General features: G+C 41.1%; 1 protein-coding gene and 1 long non-coding RNA gene across 2 annotated transcripts; both read right to left on the minus strand.

Moving 5' to 3' along the window:
- Positions 1–2,684: 2,684 nt before the first annotated feature.
- On the minus strand, positions 2,685–19,740 carry LOC144524244 (uncharacterized). Its single transcript, XR_013502592.1, has 3 exons — positions 19,473–19,740; positions 16,027–16,130; positions 2,685–2,784 (listed from the first exon to the last, which is right to left on the minus strand). It is a non-coding gene; the product is annotated as an uncharacterized LOC144524244 (long non-coding RNA).
- Positions 9,850–11,696, minus strand: sox3 (SRY-box transcription factor 3). Its single transcript, XM_078260383.1, has one exon. The coding sequence runs from the start codon at positions 11,474–11,476 to the stop codon at positions 10,574–10,576; it is 903 nt and encodes a 300-aa protein (XP_078116509.1). The 5' UTR covers positions 11,477–11,696; the 3' UTR covers positions 9,850–10,573.
- Positions 19,741–20,402: the final 662 nt, after the last annotated feature.

Below are 20,402 nucleotides of genomic sequence, written 5' to 3' on the forward strand. Positions count from 1 at the left end.
GGTATCTTCATGTCTCCATCACTGTGTGTTTAGCTACAGACACCTAAATCAGTTGATAAAACATATACAAAGTGATGTCATAAACATGTTTTAATGAATTCTTAAGTTAATGTAGATGTTGTTTTGTAGTGTTTCTATACTATACTACATGAATGTGCATGTGAAACAACTATAGGGTTAATTATACAAAAAACAATCCATTTAGTTTCGAATTTACCCATTAACTATATAATCTGTTTGTAAAACTCACATCCTCATAATCATTTTTTATTATTTATTTTTATTTTAAGGAGTTTGGGGTTATAACAACCCTGACACGTCTTCTTAGTTATGATTTAAAGCAATCCTGACAGAAACATAACAGTGAGTAAGGATTCAAATGGACGATCGAGGCTGAACAAACAAATGTTTACATTTACAGTTGGCATTTACTATAAAATACAATTTTTGCTGTTATCCAGTGGAAGAAGTACTCAAATCTCATACTTAAAAAGTAAAAGTAGCAATATCATTGTGTAGAAATGTTCTGTTACAAGTCAAATTTAAAAAACAAAGTACAAGTACAGAGTAAAAGTACAAAAGTATTAGCCTGATATTAATACTTTTACCTTGTACTTATACTTACTTATATACTTAAAGTGCCAAAAGCAAAAGTACTCATTATGCAGAACAGCCCATTACAGAATATTGTATTTTGTTATATGATTGGATTATAATTATTGATGCATTTCCTAAACTTACACAGACACTCTTTAAATGTATTTTGTCATAAATTAAACTACAACCATTTTCACAACTATTTTGTGTTGATTTAATATAATGAAATTAGTTTTACTTAGCTTTACTATTATTGTGGCAGTTCATTTCACATTTTATTTAGTGAAAACCATGTATCTCCAATTCTGGTGATTTTGAATCCTACTCGCCCTTCTACTTCATGAAGCATTGAACTATTTTAAAACTGCTTTGTCACAAAGCTGAAACCAGCGCGGTTTTTGTTAGCTCATGAAAATGTACCTTTTGGAGATGCATGGTATTCATGTTGCAGTTGTGATTTGTTCATTTGACATACATGTAATCCCTAAATGGACATAAAGCACGCCAAAGGTTGAAAGCTGATCATGTGTCAGATCAAACTGATTCATAATGACACTTACCCAAACAGGGTGTAAATCTGGACGCAAATCTGCTTAAACTCACTCCTTTTATGTCAAACTGCATTACGTCAAGCCCATCACTCTGGAATATGGCATAGCAGCATATCAAACAACCACAGTTTGAACCTGTTGCTTTTGTGTTCCCCATGCTTAATGATTCCCCCACTTTTCCTCCAACCTCATGTAGACAAATCCTTCAGCTTTATTGCCCAGACTCAAGGGCTGCAGGTGCATAGGCCACAAAAGGGAGAGAATGGGGGGGGGCGGGGGGGGGTGGAGGAGGGGATGGGAAAGAGAATGGTCAGTCGGGAGATAAGAGAGGAAGGAACAGAGCCCCCCTACCCTGGTTTAACCTCTACACCCACCCATCCTACCCCTCACCACGGCCGTGTCCCTACCCCTGCAACGCCTCTCTGTTTTGCTCCACTGCCCTGCCACACGTGACAGGAGTGCAAACTGCGAGTGGTGCCGCCTGGCGCTACCAGGCCTTCCTGGGTGTTTGTGGCAGGGGACAGGGGGCAGGTGTGGCAGGGTGGCCATGTGGCGGTAGTGGCCCTTTTCTTCTAAACCAGTAGAGGAGCAGTAATGACTATGAGCTACAGCTGTGCCCACTGAGGCTTGCCCTACCTTGCCCTGCCGTGGCCCCTCAAACTCATTTCACCATGTTGCCCTCTGCTTCTGGCCTCTGCAACCATTTAGGTAAAGCTAGCGTGTATGAATGTCCAGTATTTTTCTTCTGTTAAACAATTGTGGGATTCCTCAGATACTCAGTTACAGTGATATAAAACAGAAAAGCAGCAAATACTCACATTGGAGACACAGCCATTTTGGCTTAAAAAACAACTAATTGATTATCTAAATTCAATTATGTCACAGGATTGACTGATATGGGGATAAACAATGGTGAATTTGATTTTGTTTTATTGGTATATTGTTCCCTTTACCACAACTAGCGTGGGACACTGAAGAAATGGAAATAAAAGTGAAATGGTTATTAAGTTCAAAGAAAGTAAAAGTGAAGAATGAAAGTGACCTTTTTGCATTGTTTGTTTGTTTGATGCATAGTGCAACATTTAAAATCTTAAATCTGTACATTGAGGTGACATACTGTATGTTTTATATATAATCATTTCCATCTGCATATGTAGTCTGTTTGTATTTGTAGATTCATTCTTTTAGCTGTTTATTGGATGGTGTTTTATAGCCCTGGTAGGGTGTGTCATCCTTTTTACAAGACACAAAATGTCATTCATTAATGCAACTCAGTAGTGTCAAGCTGTGTTTTATCACCTTTAAATTACATCTTTATCTTTATTCTGTTATTTCTTAATAAATAATCTGTGTACACCTGCATATCTTGAGCTGAAAATGTTAACAAGAGTAGGGACTGGGCTCAAAACCAAAATTATGTGTGGAAAAAAGGTAAAAGAAATAAAACCAGCCTCATCATCATAGATTTAAAGGAAAGGTTTGTTTATGGTTCAATGAGTCAGGTTTAGGGACGGCCTGAACAGTACACACCATGTGAGTCACAGATAAAGCAGATTATGGTATGCTGCCAACTGTGCCGAACTGAAAAAATTTGGCGTGCCAGGTCCAAGTGCTGTATGTGCCTCCATGTTTCCACCTGTAGACAAAAAGCCATACGAGTTACCTTCTAAACACTTATAATAGTACTCTAGCTGGCTCTCCGTCACACATACATATATAAACACACAAATCTGCCTGTTACTGGAGTTGCTGGGCTGGGAACACACCCTCAGGGACAGGAATAACAGGCCACTCCAGAGCATGAGGACATCTGAGACAGTGGCACCATACAAGCATGATGACTCTTTAACGTCTCCTTATCTCCATCCCTAATCCTCAACCGCTCGCCGTCAGCTACTGTTTACACCAAGCACAAGTCAAGAGTAAAATCAGAAAATGGACTTTCTTAATTTTGAATGACTAAAGTCCACTAGAAAGCCATTGAGGAAGGCCTCTAGTGTGGAGGGAGCCTCATATTGAATACGGATTGAAATTTACATGACAACTTAGGAAAAATGCTTTTTTATTACTCATTCATGCCCTAAATCACTTGGCTCCCCCCATTCCTTTCCTCTGCCTGAGCTATTAAATCACCATCTTGACCCTGCGACCTGGGGCCGCAACCATAAAGAGCCCCCTGTGGATCAGAGGCCTGATTGTAACATTTGAATATGAAATGGACTTGGTTGGGCCTGGAAACAGCCCCATGCGCTGAGACACAGGCTGACCCCCAGGAGAGAGGCCTGCCTCAGCAGCTCCGGGCCTGGAGGCTCCCTCTTCTCTCAGCAAGGATTTACTTGGACTTGAGAAGGAGGGAGAGGCAGAGAGAGGCCTGAAGTCGGGGGTGGAGGGTGAAGCGGGGTAAGGGTTGATCGAGAGTAAGGGAGAGGAGAAAGAGAGGGGGCAGACATTTGAATAAGACAAGAAGCGATTGGTGTTTGCATGACAAAGGAGCCCGCCATCTCCCCTGATTGGTGTCACAGTGAGGCACTAAAGCCATGCAGGCCCCCCCGCTGTGGGGTGATGTGTAGAGCACAGGCATGTTTATGCATCCAAGGTGTGATATTAAGGAGGAATAGTGGGGGCCCATCGTCAAGTTTCGGTTTCTGCGCATATTCTTAAAAGGAGAAGAAGTTTACATTATTCTGACTATAAATTTACAACTTTAAAGAAAAATCAAGTCCAACATGTTATTTTTCTCTTTAAAGACTTTGTTTGAAACTTTTGGAAAATGTACAGCCAGATGCTTCAATAGGAACAGGAATAAAGGATAAATGCAGTTTATTACAATTTAGGTCTTATTTTCACACTTTTGGACCTTTTTGATTGTGTGACTTTCTTCTGACATCTTTATCACGATGTCTCCATGATCCCCTAATTCGACAATTAACTTGGTGAATACAGATTTATTTTAAATACTAGAAGAATTTGTCGAAGTTACAAAGATAACTTGCAAAACAATCCTTTAAAACTGGGTGATCTTGATCAAAAATAATAAAGGTTTACAGCTGCCAAAATACGGTAATGTTTGAGCTTCTTTATCTCTCCACCTTGTTTTTTTTTAAGTAGATACAGGTATGCTGCCCCATTCCCTACCTGAACACCCAAGCAAGCCTCCTTATTATTTCAGAGAGGTGTGAAGACCATCACCCTCACCGTCCCCTGCTGGGCTGTCAGTGGAGTCGTCAGCTACTGCAGGTGGACCTCTGGCACCACTGAGCCCTGACCATCCCTCTCCCTCGTGCACCCACTCCTGTTTCCCCTCCTTCTTAACGTTTGATGGGAACAATGACAATACAAGAACAGAGATGAGAGAGGATCATATGAGTAGGCAAATCCAGAGGCTATAAAGGGGATTTCACAGCTCAATAAGTTTGGACAATTTGTTTACAACCTCCATTATTGCAGGCCCCTTGGGAGTAGGTGTATATAAATATTGATGCATTTTAGATATTAGCAGATTAGCTGGGAGTTTGGTCCACTCAGGAGAATGATGCAAAAGCGCCTAAAGTGCGAGAAGAAGTACCACAGGGGGTCCAAAGAAGAGGGATGAGGATGAAGGAAGCGCGAGTGAGAGTTAGCAAGGTCACACGCTCTCACTCACACACACAGTGTACACAAGATATACACACACACACACACACACACTGACCCCCTGCAGACAATAGCTGGGCAGTGCTGCTGGCCCTCAGGGACACACCTCCAAGAGAGATGGCCTGACTAACTCTCCATGGCAACTAATCAATAAGTGACAGAGTCAGTCAGGACTGACCCGTAGCCCAGTGAGTTCCACCTCCCCCATGTTCCCAGGGTTACACTACCATAAACCACCACACAGACACACACACACACACACACATATATATATATATATATATATATGTATACAGCCAAGGCTACACTAAAAAACTAAGTGCCCCCAACCTGACCAGTGCCCCCCAGGAAAATAAATCTTTTATCCTACTTTAGATGCCACAAACATTTTTTTAACATGTGCAAGTGTTTTTGTTTTGGAGCGTTTGTGTGTGTTTAAGGGGGACACACACACGTGGGTACAGGTTACTGAATGACTCCTGACAATAGCGATATGATCAGATCACACCACCATTGTGTATCTGTCAATCTGTGTTCCCTCTCACTGTCCTCGACGAACAGTAATCAATATATGTGGCCTAGATGAGAGGCCTAATCTCCCCCCATGTCACCCCCTTAAGTCCTTTCCCACAGACTGCATTGTCTTGCAGCAGTCCCATATTCACTTTGCTGTCCCTAGGCATAGTATATACATCAGCACATATACACTTGGCCCATTTTTTTCTATGTTTCCAAGACAGGTCAGAAGTGGGGTCAGAACTTTGGCAAATTAGAAGCAATGCTACATGCTTCAGTGTTCATAGACAAAATGATGTGTGAAGGGACCATCTGCAGAAGACACACTTTTACACACTAGAGTGTCTCGCTTGGTGCCTGAGCTTTCCTTAACGCACATTAGAAGCAACCGTTTGTATGTAATTGCCTTTACAGGTTATTGAGGAAGAGGCCTCATAATCCAGTTTCATTCTAGGTTGTGTGCTCATATATATATATATATATATATGTGTGTGTGTGTGTGTGTGTGTGTGTGTGTGTGTGTGTGTGTGTGTGTGTGTGTGTGTGGTTTTACATGTCTTCCTCCAACCACAATTACAAGTGAAAACAAGTTGAAGTAAACCTCAGAAGTGATTAGTTGAACAAAAACGTCAAAAGGATCCTCTGTCGGAACAACTCTAAGCATACAACCCGGGCAGCGGAAAAACAGCATCCTCCCATTTCAGCTGTTCGTGTGATTTGTATTTGTTTTGTTTGGGACAAAAGAGGCGGTAATCCTGTCTCATATTTGAGAAGTCTCATATTCACACACACCTGCTGGGACAAAGTAAACACACCTTCAGAGTCAGACAACTTAATGGATGACCCTCGCATTAAAACCTAAGTCAGGATAAAGTCTAAAGCAGGCATGTTGACATGATAGAGACATGCCCATTCTAGATATGATTGATGAGAAGTCGCCACATCACAGCTAGCTCATGTGTACAGTGTATAGTCTGTACATAGATTGAACAACCTTGTGGCCCCGGTGCTCTTCTCCCCAGTTTTAATATTTTTAATGTAGATATTTGGTTGATTCCCTGAATTTAAAACGTTCTACTTGGACTGATTTCCTCCATGCTTTGTAACACAGGTGTCAGGTGTTTCTAACATATCTTTCAACAGAGATCTCCTATATCAGATCAAAGCCAAAGTTTTAGCTGATGCAGGAAAAACAAACCTGTCAGGCATCATTTTTTTTCCACTTGAACAAATTTGATAAACTTTAAGTGTAATTTTGCACCCTCAATGAATTCTTTACATACCCTACCCTATAGCAGCTTGGGCGCCTGAAAGTCTATTATTCCTTAATTAAACTCAACTGACATAAAGACAAGTAACTCACTACTGGGTGGATGCAGTTTCTTGAGTGGCGGCATGCTTGCCTTTGAAGCCTTTCCCACTCAGCATTCCTTGCGGTTGTGTAAGGCATGGCAATCCAGCCACAGCTATCATTAATGAGCCATTTGCATCATGGAACAAGTCTGTCATTGCTCACATGCGTTCAGGCAAGGAGCTGAAATTTGGGGATGTACTTAAGAGGAGAGGTATAAAACTGGTCAAATGTGATTTTCTAGTGTCTCTGGTGAGTGCTGTCAGTGAATGAGTGAGTGAGTGCGTGAGTGGGTGAGTGAATGGAGAGGGGATTGAGAGGACGGTGCAGTGGAGAGGGATGGCTCTCAGTGGGTCAGTCCAAAAGCCCTGACCCCAGGAGGATTTGATGCCATTTTCCCACGCAGGGAGTCGACCTGAGAGGAGCTCGTTAACAACATCTGCCCTAGTTCAGGGAGATTAACCCCCCAACCCCCGCACCTCTACACACTCACACACCGCTCTGCCGTCAATCTCAGTACCTCACACAAGTCCCAGCGCTCTGGACAGGCCTGTCCAAGCTGCACAGGCCACTCTAGGCCCCTCCAGGCTCAGCTCACAGGGCCTCCTAGAGATCCCAGCCACAGCAAATCAATACAGTGCGACTGTCATAGGTGGAGTCCCTAACCGCACTCACACACAACTATGTCGTAGGTGATGTCTGATCTGTACATCAGAGGAGGTTCCAGATTTTAGTTTGAGATTACGCAAAGACTTGAGAGTATGTGCGGAAGGTGTGTTGCTGCTTGAAGTTGCCCATCCAGTTGAGCAGGAGAGTTAGTGATGTCACCAACGTCAGTCTGTCAGCCAGATTTGTGTAATGACTTTTCCACTCATCATGCTGATATAAAGAGAGACACTCAAAACACACTCCTGTTGATTTAACCACCTAGTTCACATAAACCACAAGATGTGTAACTAGTAGGACATGTTCTAACCTAATATGAGGAGAGACAGTTGTGAAACACAGTATGGACTGAAACACGGCCTAGAGCACTGCCACTGTCAAGCTGGAGCCTTGCATGCGATGCACACATGCATAGGTGCGCGTAGGCACACAGTGGCAGAATCCACTGGGAATCCGCTGAATCCGTGTTCTACAGGGCTATAATTAGGTTAGTTTTTGGAGAGGGGGTTAAACAAACAGGGGCTGTGAGGTCATAGGCAGATGGAAGTGGGATATGCCTGCACTTGCTGAGTGGGCACAGAGCTCCACATGACAGGAGAGAGAGGCCCTCTGGGCGCTCAGCAGGGGGAGAGTGAGGGGGGGATGGGAGTGGAGGTGGTGGGGAGCCCCACTCGTACAGGCTCACTGCCAGAACATTCAAACACAATCAATAGCCATGCACGGTGCAGTCACACACACCTTTCCCCAAACAGAGTTTCACTCCTAAATCATCATTAGGCATGACATTTCTGTGCCAATCCCAGATATCACTGACATGTTTCAACTTTTGCATCACTTGTTAACCTCAACGTTTTGGTTCAAAGTTAACCCACAACTTGCCATGTTTATCTTTCTGTGCAGGTGTAACATAATTTTCAGAGTTTGATAAATGACTAAAAACTATCGGTCTGTCTAGCCCACAGCAAACACCTCTGACACTGAGGAGCAGGAAGAGAAAAGCTGCTTAATCACAAAAAAATGAGTTGGAAAGTGTGATTATGTGACGGGTGGCTGCTGGCACGCTAGAGTGACTTAAGACCCTGTCAGTGAATGCAGGGAGGTCTGGATAATCTTTCCCTCCACAAAGGTGTGTGGGGCTAATCCAGGCCGCTGTGCTGAGCTGTGGATCAAGTCCTACAGGGAGTGTGGGAAGGCCAGCAGGACTGACACAGGTTCGGCCCTCTTAGTGGCCGGAGCTTATTTATCCTAAAGTACGCTGCAACAGCAGGCTGGTCCATTCTTCCACGCACCTTTGCATTATTAGTGTCAGCCACAGTACGTGCTGTTGAGGGCTGTTAAGTTCGAGAATGTGATGTGATTTCAGACAAACTTGCTAAAAAATGAAAACCACCATATAGATTATTGCCTGAATCATCACTATATTTTAACAGAACCAATCTCGGAGGTGGACACATCGCCACAGAGCGTTTTCAAAGCGTTCCAAATGTAAATGAGCACAACTAAAGTTTCTCTGTGCACATCAGAAATGATATGAAAGACTAAATGAGAAAATATCTTGTCAATATGCAAAATACTTAAATAATACTTAAGTTGAAGTCATTTATGACACTATTTTCAATGCCAAAGAAAGTCACAAATTATATATATATATATGTATACACTTTGGTATTGGTATATCAGCACTGACAAAGTCAATTCACAAAACTTTTCAAAACAGGTTTCAGATGGCATCTTGTTTATCGGTAATTACACATTGTATAACATTTTTGAAAAATGTGTTTACACCACTTTTAAATGTGAAGTGATTTGACACTCGTCTCTATTTATTTGTTATTTAGATTCTTAAATTATTTTTATTTTTTGCACAAATAGTATAAGTGAATTCTTGTGATAAAATATGAAAAACACATTCAAAGTGACTGCTGACAACCTGTGGCATTGAATAGTCTCTCTTCACCAAGTAAATACTGAAATAAGGGAGAAAACTGTAAACTTAGGGTAGTATTCCAACTTAATATGACAAAGACAAATACAGTTTCTTTTCACCAGCTATTTCAAAAACTAATTCAGAAAGATTAGCCTCATTTTCCACAAGTGTCAATTCCAAAACTAACCTGCCTGTAAAATAAATGGTTACCAAAAATCTGATTAAAATCCCAGGCCTAAGAATTATAGTCTTAATTTTAAATTGATGTTTAAGCATTTTTTTTTTTCCAGGAAAGCAACAACAGAACTGGAAGACCAAATTATTTGTATAGTACCTTCTCCATGAAGACAAATCAGATGTGTTACCAACGTGAAAAGGTACCAGTATTTTTATTAATGAAGTTATTGTGAGCAAACATGTTGAAATTGTAGATTCCAATTGTTTGATCGTTTCAGGATTATCATTGTGGAAATAACAGATTGTCATTCAGTGCGTCTTTATACTTCTAAAATGAATCACTTTTCTGTAGGCCTACTTGAGATTTTTTTTCCAAACAACCAAGTCATATTTCCAAACCTCATATTACACACAAAAGACAGAGTCAAGAATTATGTTTCGTACAAATTTATTCAGCATTTAAGAATAGAGGATGGTCTTAAAATATGTAGAAACGTCAGTTTAAATAAACATTTTCGTTCAGGATAATGAGTAAACATGACACTGTCAAAACCATCATAACATTTTACAAAAACAAAATTTGAACATTTTTCACGTGACAAAACATCGGGTTCACAAGCTAAAAAGAAGAAAACAAAATCTTACTATAAATAAAACTTGCGTTTGCGACCCGCACAGTCTTAACATTTCATTTGAACCTATAGGTCATGAGGGGGGAGAAAATAAAGAGATTACAAAATTTGGACACAGTCGAGACAACTGACATTCTACAAATTAGGTGTAAACATTTATGAACCAACTTTCCATCCAGCTTTTCTGAAATACAGCCTCTCTTAATGAGGCCACATGCCTTTTCAGAGAGAAAATATGGCATTAATTAAAATATAGAAGTCCAATTCTTCTACATAAGTTGATTGCTTATACTTGTGATAAAAAGCCTCTTTGCAATGCAATTTACTCTGATGGGCTCAACGTTTAGTTTCGGTCCATTTCAAATGCATTTAAAATGGACAACTCAATACATATTGAGATACAATTGGTTTTTTTTTAACAAAACTGCTGAACGTTGATTCTTTAGCAACCAAAAAGTTCAAGTATCCGAAGTACTTTTATTTATTTTTTTAAAGTTAGAAGTCTTTTTCCTTTCTGTTGCTCTCAGATGTGGGTGAGAGGTAGCGTCCCATTGACGCCAGTCCCTGCGGTCTGATAGTGCGGATGGACGCTGTGTAACCGGCTGCTCTGCAGGGAGGAATGCTCTGCGCTTTCCCCGCCGGGAGGCAGGTACATGCTTATCATATCCCTCAGGTCCCCCAAACACGCCCGCTGAGAGTGGGACGTGATGGCCGGCGGCGGTGAGCTCGGCTCGGTCTTGCACACGGACGCCATGGAGCTCAGTCCCATAGCGCTGCTGGTCTGCTGCGTGTATGCTGGAGACATGCTGTACGTGGAAGCCGCGTTCATGTAGGTCTGCGCCGAGGACATCATCGGGTACTGGAGCCCTGCCATCTCGTATCGGTGCATCTGCTGAATCTGGGGGCTGTTCATGCTGTGATGCTGAGGGTAGGCCAACTGGTCCTGCATGAGGGAGTACGCACTGTTTGTCCACCCGTTCATGTGCGCATAACCGTCCATCCGCTGCCCCACCGACACAGAGTTGCCCACAGCGTTGGATCCTGGCGCCAACAGTCCCCCGGGCAAAGAATACTTGTCTTTCTTGAGCAAGGTCTTGGTCTTCCTGCGGGGACGGTATTTATAATCCGGATGTTCCTTCATGTGCATAGCGCGTAGACGCTTGGCCTCGTCGATGAATGGCCTCTTTTCAGCGTCGGTCAGAAGTTTCCAGTCAGCACCAAGCCGCTTGCTGATTTCAGAGTTGTGCATTTTGGGATTTTCTTGAGCCATCTTCCTCCGCTGTCCCCGGGACCAGACCATGAAGGCGTTCATCGGCCGCTTCACCCGCTCCTGGTCGCTGGCACTGTTGTTCTTAGCGCCCGGCGCTGAGCCCGAGTTGGACTGCGGGAGCGGGGTCTTGAGCTCGGTTTCCATCATGTTATACATTCAGGCGGCTTTTAGTTTTCACTCACAGGCACATAAAAAAAGTTCACAAAACAGCACCAGAAGTCAAAGAGGTAGAGGTACTGACCAGTCTTAAAAGAAGATAGGATAAAAAATGTGACCAAAGAGGCAAACGTGTCGGCAGGTGCTTCTGGTTTCTCTCCGCTCAAAGCTGCTCTGTCCCACACGGCTCTGAAACAGAAGTCTGTAAACTTGTTCGCCCAGCTCATGTTAATAGGCCTAGTGGCCGGACCATGTGATGTGGATTGACAGCATGACAATGAGCGGCAGGCGACCAATCAGCGCGCAGCTCCCATATCACCGTGTAACCAACTGGAGCACACAGCGCTGTGTTTTGGTTAGAGGAGGAGGAGGAGGGAGAGGTAAAGTTTTAAAACAGCAGCCCAGCTCCACAACCTGAGCGCAAAATGTTAGAGATTTACAACCTTTATAATGTGAAAATGAAGATGACAAGTTAACAGAAAATGCAGCCGATTTGATTTTCTTATTTAACGGATGTTTTTGGAACAAATTACATCCAAAATAGGTTATTTTGTAAAGTGGTTTCTAAATTTGGGACTCAGTTGAATAAAACTGAAAAAGTCAAAGTTCCAAAAAAAAAGTTTTGTAGACAGTTTAACAATGAAGGCTATGCCTTTAAATGAAAAGGAGGCTATATAAATTCTGCTATATGCTGCAGGGAAACAAAAGTCTCAAGGGATCAATGTCAATAAATTAATTGCAGAGGCGAATCCCAACAGGCCAAAACCCACCTAAGATGAGTGCACATACTTTAAGTAAAAAATAGAATATTGGAATAAAATGTGCCCTTGGCAGAGAGAAATCCTTTCGTGTCTACTTGCTGTCAAACACGCTTTTGTTGCTTTAATCACACTTTTACAAAATATATATTGCCAACATCAAAACACCCTTACAAAAGGAGTGGTCTTATTTTAGGGATTTCGGTGCTGTCAAAAACCTCAATAGACAATATCTGTTTTGTTTAACAGATGGCCTTAAATACCTGCTAGGTTTTTCAGTCTCCTTCGACACTGAATACATGTCTTTTAATCAACTACAAGTTAACCTGCCGAGGTGCTGAAATCCCTCAATTATCTTCCAATGCAATATAACTCCTAAAATAGGCTAAATAAAACAGAATAAGGCTGATGACACAACTAGTATAATTAAAACAATATCTTCAACAATATCAATACTAATCTCATAACATGACCTTAACATGTTTTAACCAAGACAGTACTCCTTTTCAAATGAAATAAATTGCACGTTAATGTGGACGTTTGTGCAGCGTCAAGGTACCCACAATGCAAAACTTTAATACATCAACGACCTCTTGTGGAGAGGACGGGCTATCTCTTGAATCCCTGAGGGAAAGTTTAGTTTGAGACTCTGACTTCCAGACAGCTCGCTCCGTCGTGTTTAGTGTCAGCTACTGTTTGCTGACTTGTTTTCGCTCTGCCGTGTTAATGGTTATTAAAATGATTACCGTGGAGAGGCCTTCATTTGCATGTGTCTCCTTACAAACGACCTGAAACGCCGCTTCGTCGCTGAAACCAATCGCCCAACAACAGGGCACAGCTCACACCTGCTAATGATTATGAGCGAATCGCCCATCGAAAACGACTATTAACACCTCCGTATTTAGAAGAGCTCTGCAGGGAGCTGTGCATTTTAGAGCGTTTCGCCTCCCGCAGCTTTAACATCTAAAGTAAGCCTCATGCATTGTATTATAGATGCAGCGCACCTGAGGGGCCGGAGCCTACAGACTTTTTATTTTAATTTTATTTATCACAGTTGTGGAAAGCAAATATTAAAATGCAAAGCCCAGTCTGTTGGAAAATCGCGTATTTAGTTGAAAACACTGACTCAAGATCAGATCTTATTTAGGGCTTTAATGAGCTGCTTCTATTAAATTATAATAACATATGTCAGTCGCTGGTGCTCTTCTTTCTTCCCAATAATGACAAGTTTCAGTTTTCAAAATACAACTAAAACATATCGCATACATTTTTTAACAAAGGGATATACAATGTAATTTGCAGCCATTACATGTTTATAAAAGTTACACTGTGACTAAAAAACAGAGCTACGGAAAAGAAAAAAGTATGACTTCTCAAATGAGACGGCTCATCTATAGGTACAAAGAAGAAAGAAAGAAAGAAAATGATGCGTTATCTTACAGGGAGGGAAAGCCTATAGTCCCTCAGCCATATAGTTGTAGTAAATCAGCTAAAAAGAGACATCACTTCATGGATTTAATTTTCGCGTTCAATGGGGCGTTACAAACAGCGCAGGGGCAATAAAACTAACGTCCAATTAGCCGCTATCTATTCTCAGGGACCAGTTATTTGTTTATCTGGGCAGATCTCAATACTGATCCGCTTGTAAGCTTCTTATGGAAATTGACCGGTAGCAGAGAGAGAAAGAGAAAGAAAAAAAAATACCAGGAGTTTGATAATGAGGGCCTCTGTGCAGCTAATTTCCTAATTAAGGAACGGAGGACCACCAGCACAGTCTGATTCAGACTCAACGAGCCTAACAGCCCAAAGGGGCTCTCAGGGCTATGGCTGCAGGGTCCCACTGTTGAATGTTGGGAAATATGTGGATGTCCTGATGGGAGGACATAACCTGCATGCGACCAGCTAAATTGATAGATACATTTTTGTTAATGGATAAATTGTGAATATAATTTTTTCTCTCAAACCACCGCTTTCTGAGGGGAAAACAATAGTGTTTTAGTCGTTTTCGTTACAATAAAGATGTATCGGATTATTAAAAGCAAATATTTTGTTGAAATTTCACATTTATGTTGACACAGCAATGAATCTGGTGGCTAAAATTGATTACAGAAAATACAAGTTTTTGTTGATATTCTGGGATTTGGGCCTCGAAAATAAAACAATCGAAAATGTAAGCTATATTAGAGTTTTTAGGGGAATTAAAATCTATTCAGTTGGATTCTCTGCATGTCCGCATCTTTCACTCGGCTGTCAATAGAGCTCTATGGCCAGACAATGTGAATTAATGACGGACAAAATGCTCTCAACTTTAATATTATACAAGACACCAGCGCTATTTGCTGAATGGCGGACATGCAGTCCGCCATTCAGCTGCAAATAAGTATCTGATAAGAACTTGTAATTTATTGCCTTTTTATTGCTTTTTTTATCACTGTCGCCAGCGTTTACAAGTTGTTTTTGTTTTGATCTTATTTTTGTTTTTAATTTTGATTTTTTTTTTGTATAATCGAAAGTCGCATCTGAAACCGACAATAAACAACATTATTGTACGTGTACATTATAAATCTCCCGACCTCCAGAATCAATAACTTTTTTTGTTTTGTTTCAGCTCAGTGACTGCGGACAAGGCCTTTGAGAAACAGTAATTAACAAAGAATGGGTTTTCAATTACAGACACAATGGAGACTGTCTCATTAAGATTTGCATGATTTTTGGACCAGGAATGCAAATGAAGATGCAATTTACGCACGGTCTGCTGTTCCCATTGTGTCGGCGTGAATGGTTGCGTCCTCCCAGTTCAACACAGGTAAAATAATATTCACGGGTCATTTAAAGGAATAAAAGTGATGCTATTATCACCTCTTTATTTCACAAAGCAGGGCTAGTAGTCCTGATGGTAATTTGACTTATTTGACCCATACGAGACAATAAAATACTTAACAAAAATAGCCTAAAATGTTTAATGTCTGTGTGTAATGCAGAGTCATTGCTGAGGAACATTTATACTCTGTCAGATCTTAGTTATTTTTTGAAAACCCTTTGAACTGATATTAAACACATTTTTACAAACACTCTTCAGTCATGGTTCATTAATTCATTTCGGAATATTTCTTACTTAAGATTCTAAAAAAAAAAGAAGCTAAGGGCTTCTATAAAATGCATTTTTATTGCTGGATGCTGCTTTGGAAAATTCAGACGTTAATATTATGAGCTATTCCAGCAACAGGTATCATTAAACCTCATTTATACTTACTGATAGCTTCTCAGAAGCTCTACATGGCAGATCTGTTATAGGAAAAGGAGCTTCACCTAATGTGAGTTTTTTTAGAGTGTATTTACTTTGAAACATTATCTCTTAAAATAATATGAGAATATTTTTGGACGTCCAAGAGTCCAAACTCTCGTTGTGAAGCAAACAACAAATTAAAAGAAATAAATAAAGCTCTGAAGATTTATTTCATCTAATTTATTTTCCTTTTTAATATGTTGAAAAATCATTAATGTTTTACAAATATGTGCAAATGTTGTCCAGATAAAGGAAGACCAAAATGTAAAATGAATAAGCAGATTGGTTGAAGAAGGTGTTTAGACTGACAGTTTTTCTACTGCATGTACAGTATCAGGACAGAGAATAAATGACAGCAGGTCTTTCATAGAAATGTGATTTTCTTAAGTACTGCTCGGTGTCATTACTTTTCCCCGGTTGTTCCACCGTAGAGTGGCTGAATATGGAGCTTAAGTCATCATGAGCGAGGATGGGAAGGGATCAAGCAGGAAGATTAGTAAACTCACCATGTTGGGATGCAACCCCCGACGATCATCTCTTACTGTGGGCCCATCTGAGGCAGTGAAAGCGTCTAAGTTCGGTCGTTAGGTGGAGGGACTGTCACTCAAACCTTCAAAAGAACCACAACACACACTCAGAGGACAGATGCATTGATTTTTAGGAGAGCATTTGTGGAGTGTTGCAAGTCTGTCAGGAGGACTCGGGGGCTAATAGAGGACGCTGCATTCTTGCCTCCACTGTAGCAGAGTAATTTGTATTTTCATCGTGGCGGTAGGGGAGTGAAGCCCAGGAGCGATATGTCCGCCACCTTGTTCAGCTCTGTGGAATGTAACCGTCTTACTTATTGACCTCAGCTTGTAAAACAACATGCAAAAAGCTGTTTTGCCTCCTGTAGCTGCCTGTGAAGAATGCTTCAAACTTTAGCCTCTTTTTCTCCCCGGCAGGCCAAGCATGTCCTTCCTCATTATGTGTGAGCAAGGCCAAGGCTGCTGACACAGACCCAGTGTAATCTCTTTAACCCGCCACTGTCATGAGCAGACAAGGCGTGACCACCCAACACTCTGCTCCATCTCACTTAGCCAAGGGAATAGTTTTTCACTTCATCACCTCACCCTCTCTGGGATGTAGCTACTTATCATTTAGGGATGCACATTTCAGACATATTTTATCAAGTATGCTCGACACACAAGTGCATGCAAAATTGTTCAGTAGTGCACACACACACACACACACACACACAGCCGGGGTTAATCATTGTTACAAGACCACTTAATATAATCGTGTGCAGCAGTGTGCAGTTAAAAATTCACATACTCACTGACCCTTGGAGTTCCCATAATTGACACAAGCATTTTTTTTGCTGTGGTTATTGACTAATGAAGCTAAAAGCAAATTACATTATATCACAGGAGAGGACATCGGTGGAAGCATTTTTAAATGAATACACAATGATTATTAGCTCCTTGAAGTCATTTCTTAGACAAAGACTCTTTACGTTTACTTAGCAGATTAAGAGGAACACTCATATTAAAACATTTGGTATATGACGCGTTAAATGGAAAATAAAATACTAAATTACTGTGAATTATGAGCTCTTATCCATTGAAAGCTAATTTCAATTCAGTTGAAATTAAGCAGAAAATTTCAATAAATATGGTTTTGCTTCTGAGCCACTGGGTGAGGCTGGATTAAGCCATCCAGTGCGCAACATGATCACGTCTGTGTTTGTGCAGGAACAAAGTCTGCTGCCTAAACTTCCTCAGCTAATGCTCTGCTCACACTTGAAACTGATCTGTGCAATTTTCATTTATCCTATACAGACATCATATTACATCTTATTTGCTGGTTTCAAGAGTTTGCTATGCAGTCGTTTTCAGAATGAGATGCACTCTAGAATAATACCAAATGCTGTAAACGTGCAACAAAAGAGAACACAGGCCTCCAGATGCTTTCTTTCACCAGCACTAAAGTTATGACAGTCTGTCAGCAAGCAGATGCCTGCTGCCTGCCTCCTGTGAATGGCATTATCAAGCACCTCTATATGATGATCATTTTAAATACTGTTGTTGCCTGACTGGCTAATTACAGCCCTCATTATTTTCCATGTATCTTTTGAATCATTGCCATGTTCAGTTTTTTTCCAAAAACAATGGAAACTTTCTCCGTTTTTTGTTTGGAAGAAAGTGCTGAATCCTCACATTTTGCTTTGTGCCATGCCCAAGACAGCAGCCCTCTTTTGTTTTAGCCATAAATGAGATCCCACTAATCTAAAAAAAAAATGAAACCGTCTCTTTGTCAAGCCTTCATTAGTTTAAGATAATATTGTGAGAATGCACAATTCATTTTCAGTGTAACTTCTAATTAATTAAATACAGCCAATTTTGTAATATGATTAATGCCACCAAGTTGTTATCTGTATTCTCCTCCAAAATGAATATGTAACAGCGATACAGCACTGAGCATTAATTGCAAAAATTGGGGCTTTTTAGAACCCAAAACTAGGTTAGGTAATTATAGGAGGTAATTTATTAAACCTTAAATAAAGAAACAAACAAGCATAAATTGATTTATAAATCATGAGTACCATTGTGTGTAATCTGGCTGTGATTTGGGACAAAATGACTCATCTTTGTTGCGTGCAGAGCACTTGATAAAGCAGATAGTGGTCATAAATTTAGTCCCAGTCAAGGTCTCATTAAAGGAGGCATAATTTAATTAAGAGTTAGCCATCGACCTCTAAATATATTAATTACCTTGAGCATGACGAGATGAGTGTGGTGATTATTGCGTATTTCATTAGAGTAAGTCTTCTGGGAGAAGAGAAAACTAAGGTGGGAAGCTGACTGTGTTGACAAGATAATGGATGGGCTGGTCCGAGATGAATTTGGTCACCTTGCCTTGGGTTGAGCTCAGAGGAGGTGAGACAGAGGACAGCGCAGGTCCTCGAGAAGGTAGCACGTCTCCGCTCTGTTTACCGGGATTGTATAGAGCTTTCAGGTTAATGTTTGAGAAAGGTTTGGCAAGTCCGTATCTCACTTAAGTAAACATGTTTTTACCGTATTGATCAATTATTAATGAGAAAGTTGGACTAAATGATAATGCGAGCATGTTAAAAATGTTTAGTCAGTTCATGTCTTCAGCTGTCCTATACATATAAAAGGCCTAAAATGCCCCAAAAATCAATAAAAAAAAATAAAAAAAATAAAATTTGACTGAACTACAGTGTATTTACTGTATATCCCTAAGTGTGTTGTTTTTGTGTCTTACCTCTTGTCGCTATAACCTCTGAATATGGTGTACAAAAGAAAAAAAAAACCAGAGGAGTGCAGAGGCGACGGCTCATTGCCCCATAGACTGATATGTCAATGAAACATACAAGATGTTGCCGCTGCATTAGAGCGATTTCCAGCCTAGCTCCTCTCCTGGCTGACAGCAGGACAAAGAGCCTAAGCTACTATTATCTGGAAGCAAGCTCTCATTCTTGCTTTCATCTTTCTCTTCACTTACACAAACATAGATGTACGTGCTTGAGCAAACCCACGGAGCTCAGCATAAAGTCACAGATGCATCCAGTGTGCATATCAGCCGGAGCAAACCTTTGGTATTGTAGGGTGTTTGTTAAAGTGTCAAACTGGTTGCTGACTGTATAACGTTGGCATATAAAAAAAGTGTAGCATGAGTTCTGATTTTCTGAGGCTGTCGGTATTTTTGCAACAGGGCAGACCAGATGTAACATTTTATATAAGTTAATAGTTTCTACTGTTTCTGTCTTATTTTTTGTTCTTCTGATCAGAATAACATCTACACCAACAGGTAACAAATATATGAGACAGAGACAGCAAACACAACTCACAGAACACAAAGCTCTCTGCACCATGATCGCCCCCTCCCTTCTTTTCTCTCTTTACCACTAACCTCCTCCCACTCTGGCCAGAAAAGTGAGGACACTCACCAATGTCTGACTGGTCCCAAGGCTGCTGCTGCTTCCCAATGCCTCTTAGACACACCTTCAACAGCTGGCTGTCAGCAGGGCCAGGGCCAGGACCATGGACTGGAAGATAGCAGTGACATCCATAGCCCAGAGCCTCAGCCCAGAGTTCAACCACGGCCATTCAGACGGCAGCACCACCACCATAGCAGCTCCCAGTGCAGCAGAGAAATATAAAGAGTGAGCAAGCCGGTCGGTCACTGGTGTGGTAGTGCACACAGCAGCTGAGCTCTCCCTGCTCTGGGACCCATCTCATTCAGCCAAGATTGCTTCATACAAAAGTTGACAATGCACCAGTGAAAGCCATTGTTGATATTCAACATTTTTTAAATAGCTGAGCAGAATAGACAACATGGCAGGCTGCAAAACTTGGCAAGGGAAACTGACCTGGAGCGTCCCCGTTTGAAAGGGTTGCCACACTGGGTGAGAGGAGAGAGGGCTATTGTGTTAAAAAAAAAAAAATAAAGAGGGAGAGCTGGTGTGAAAGAGCTCAAAAAACAAAACATCTCCCATCCCGAGAGAGCAGAGTACAATGCTTTCTGTGCAGCAGGAAGAGGACAATCACCTCGCATGGTCACAAGCATATACGCATTACCAAGAAAGGGCAGAACAATGAAATCAATGCAAACAGATCCATTTTAAAAACAGGATATTATAAGTCTGATTCTTGGACCGAACAAGGAAGCTCCAACTACACACTCTGGTAGAGTTGTTACAAAATAAACCTGAGAACACTTGTGTCAAATGCAACATTGAGACCCAACAGCGAAATGTAACAAAAGTCAAAACTGTAATAAGGTCTCTTTGCATTGGCTCAGCTAACCTCCAGTGGAATGTCTTCCAGAGGGCCATCTATTTCTCTAATGTTGCACAGATGAGGACGATACTGCCTGA

This window comes from Sander vitreus, chromosome 10 (genome assembly GCF_031162955.1).
Source record: "Sander vitreus isolate 19-12246 chromosome 10, sanVit1, whole genome shotgun sequence".
Taxonomy (NCBI): Eukaryota; Metazoa; Chordata; class Actinopteri; order Perciformes; family Percidae; genus Sander; species Sander vitreus.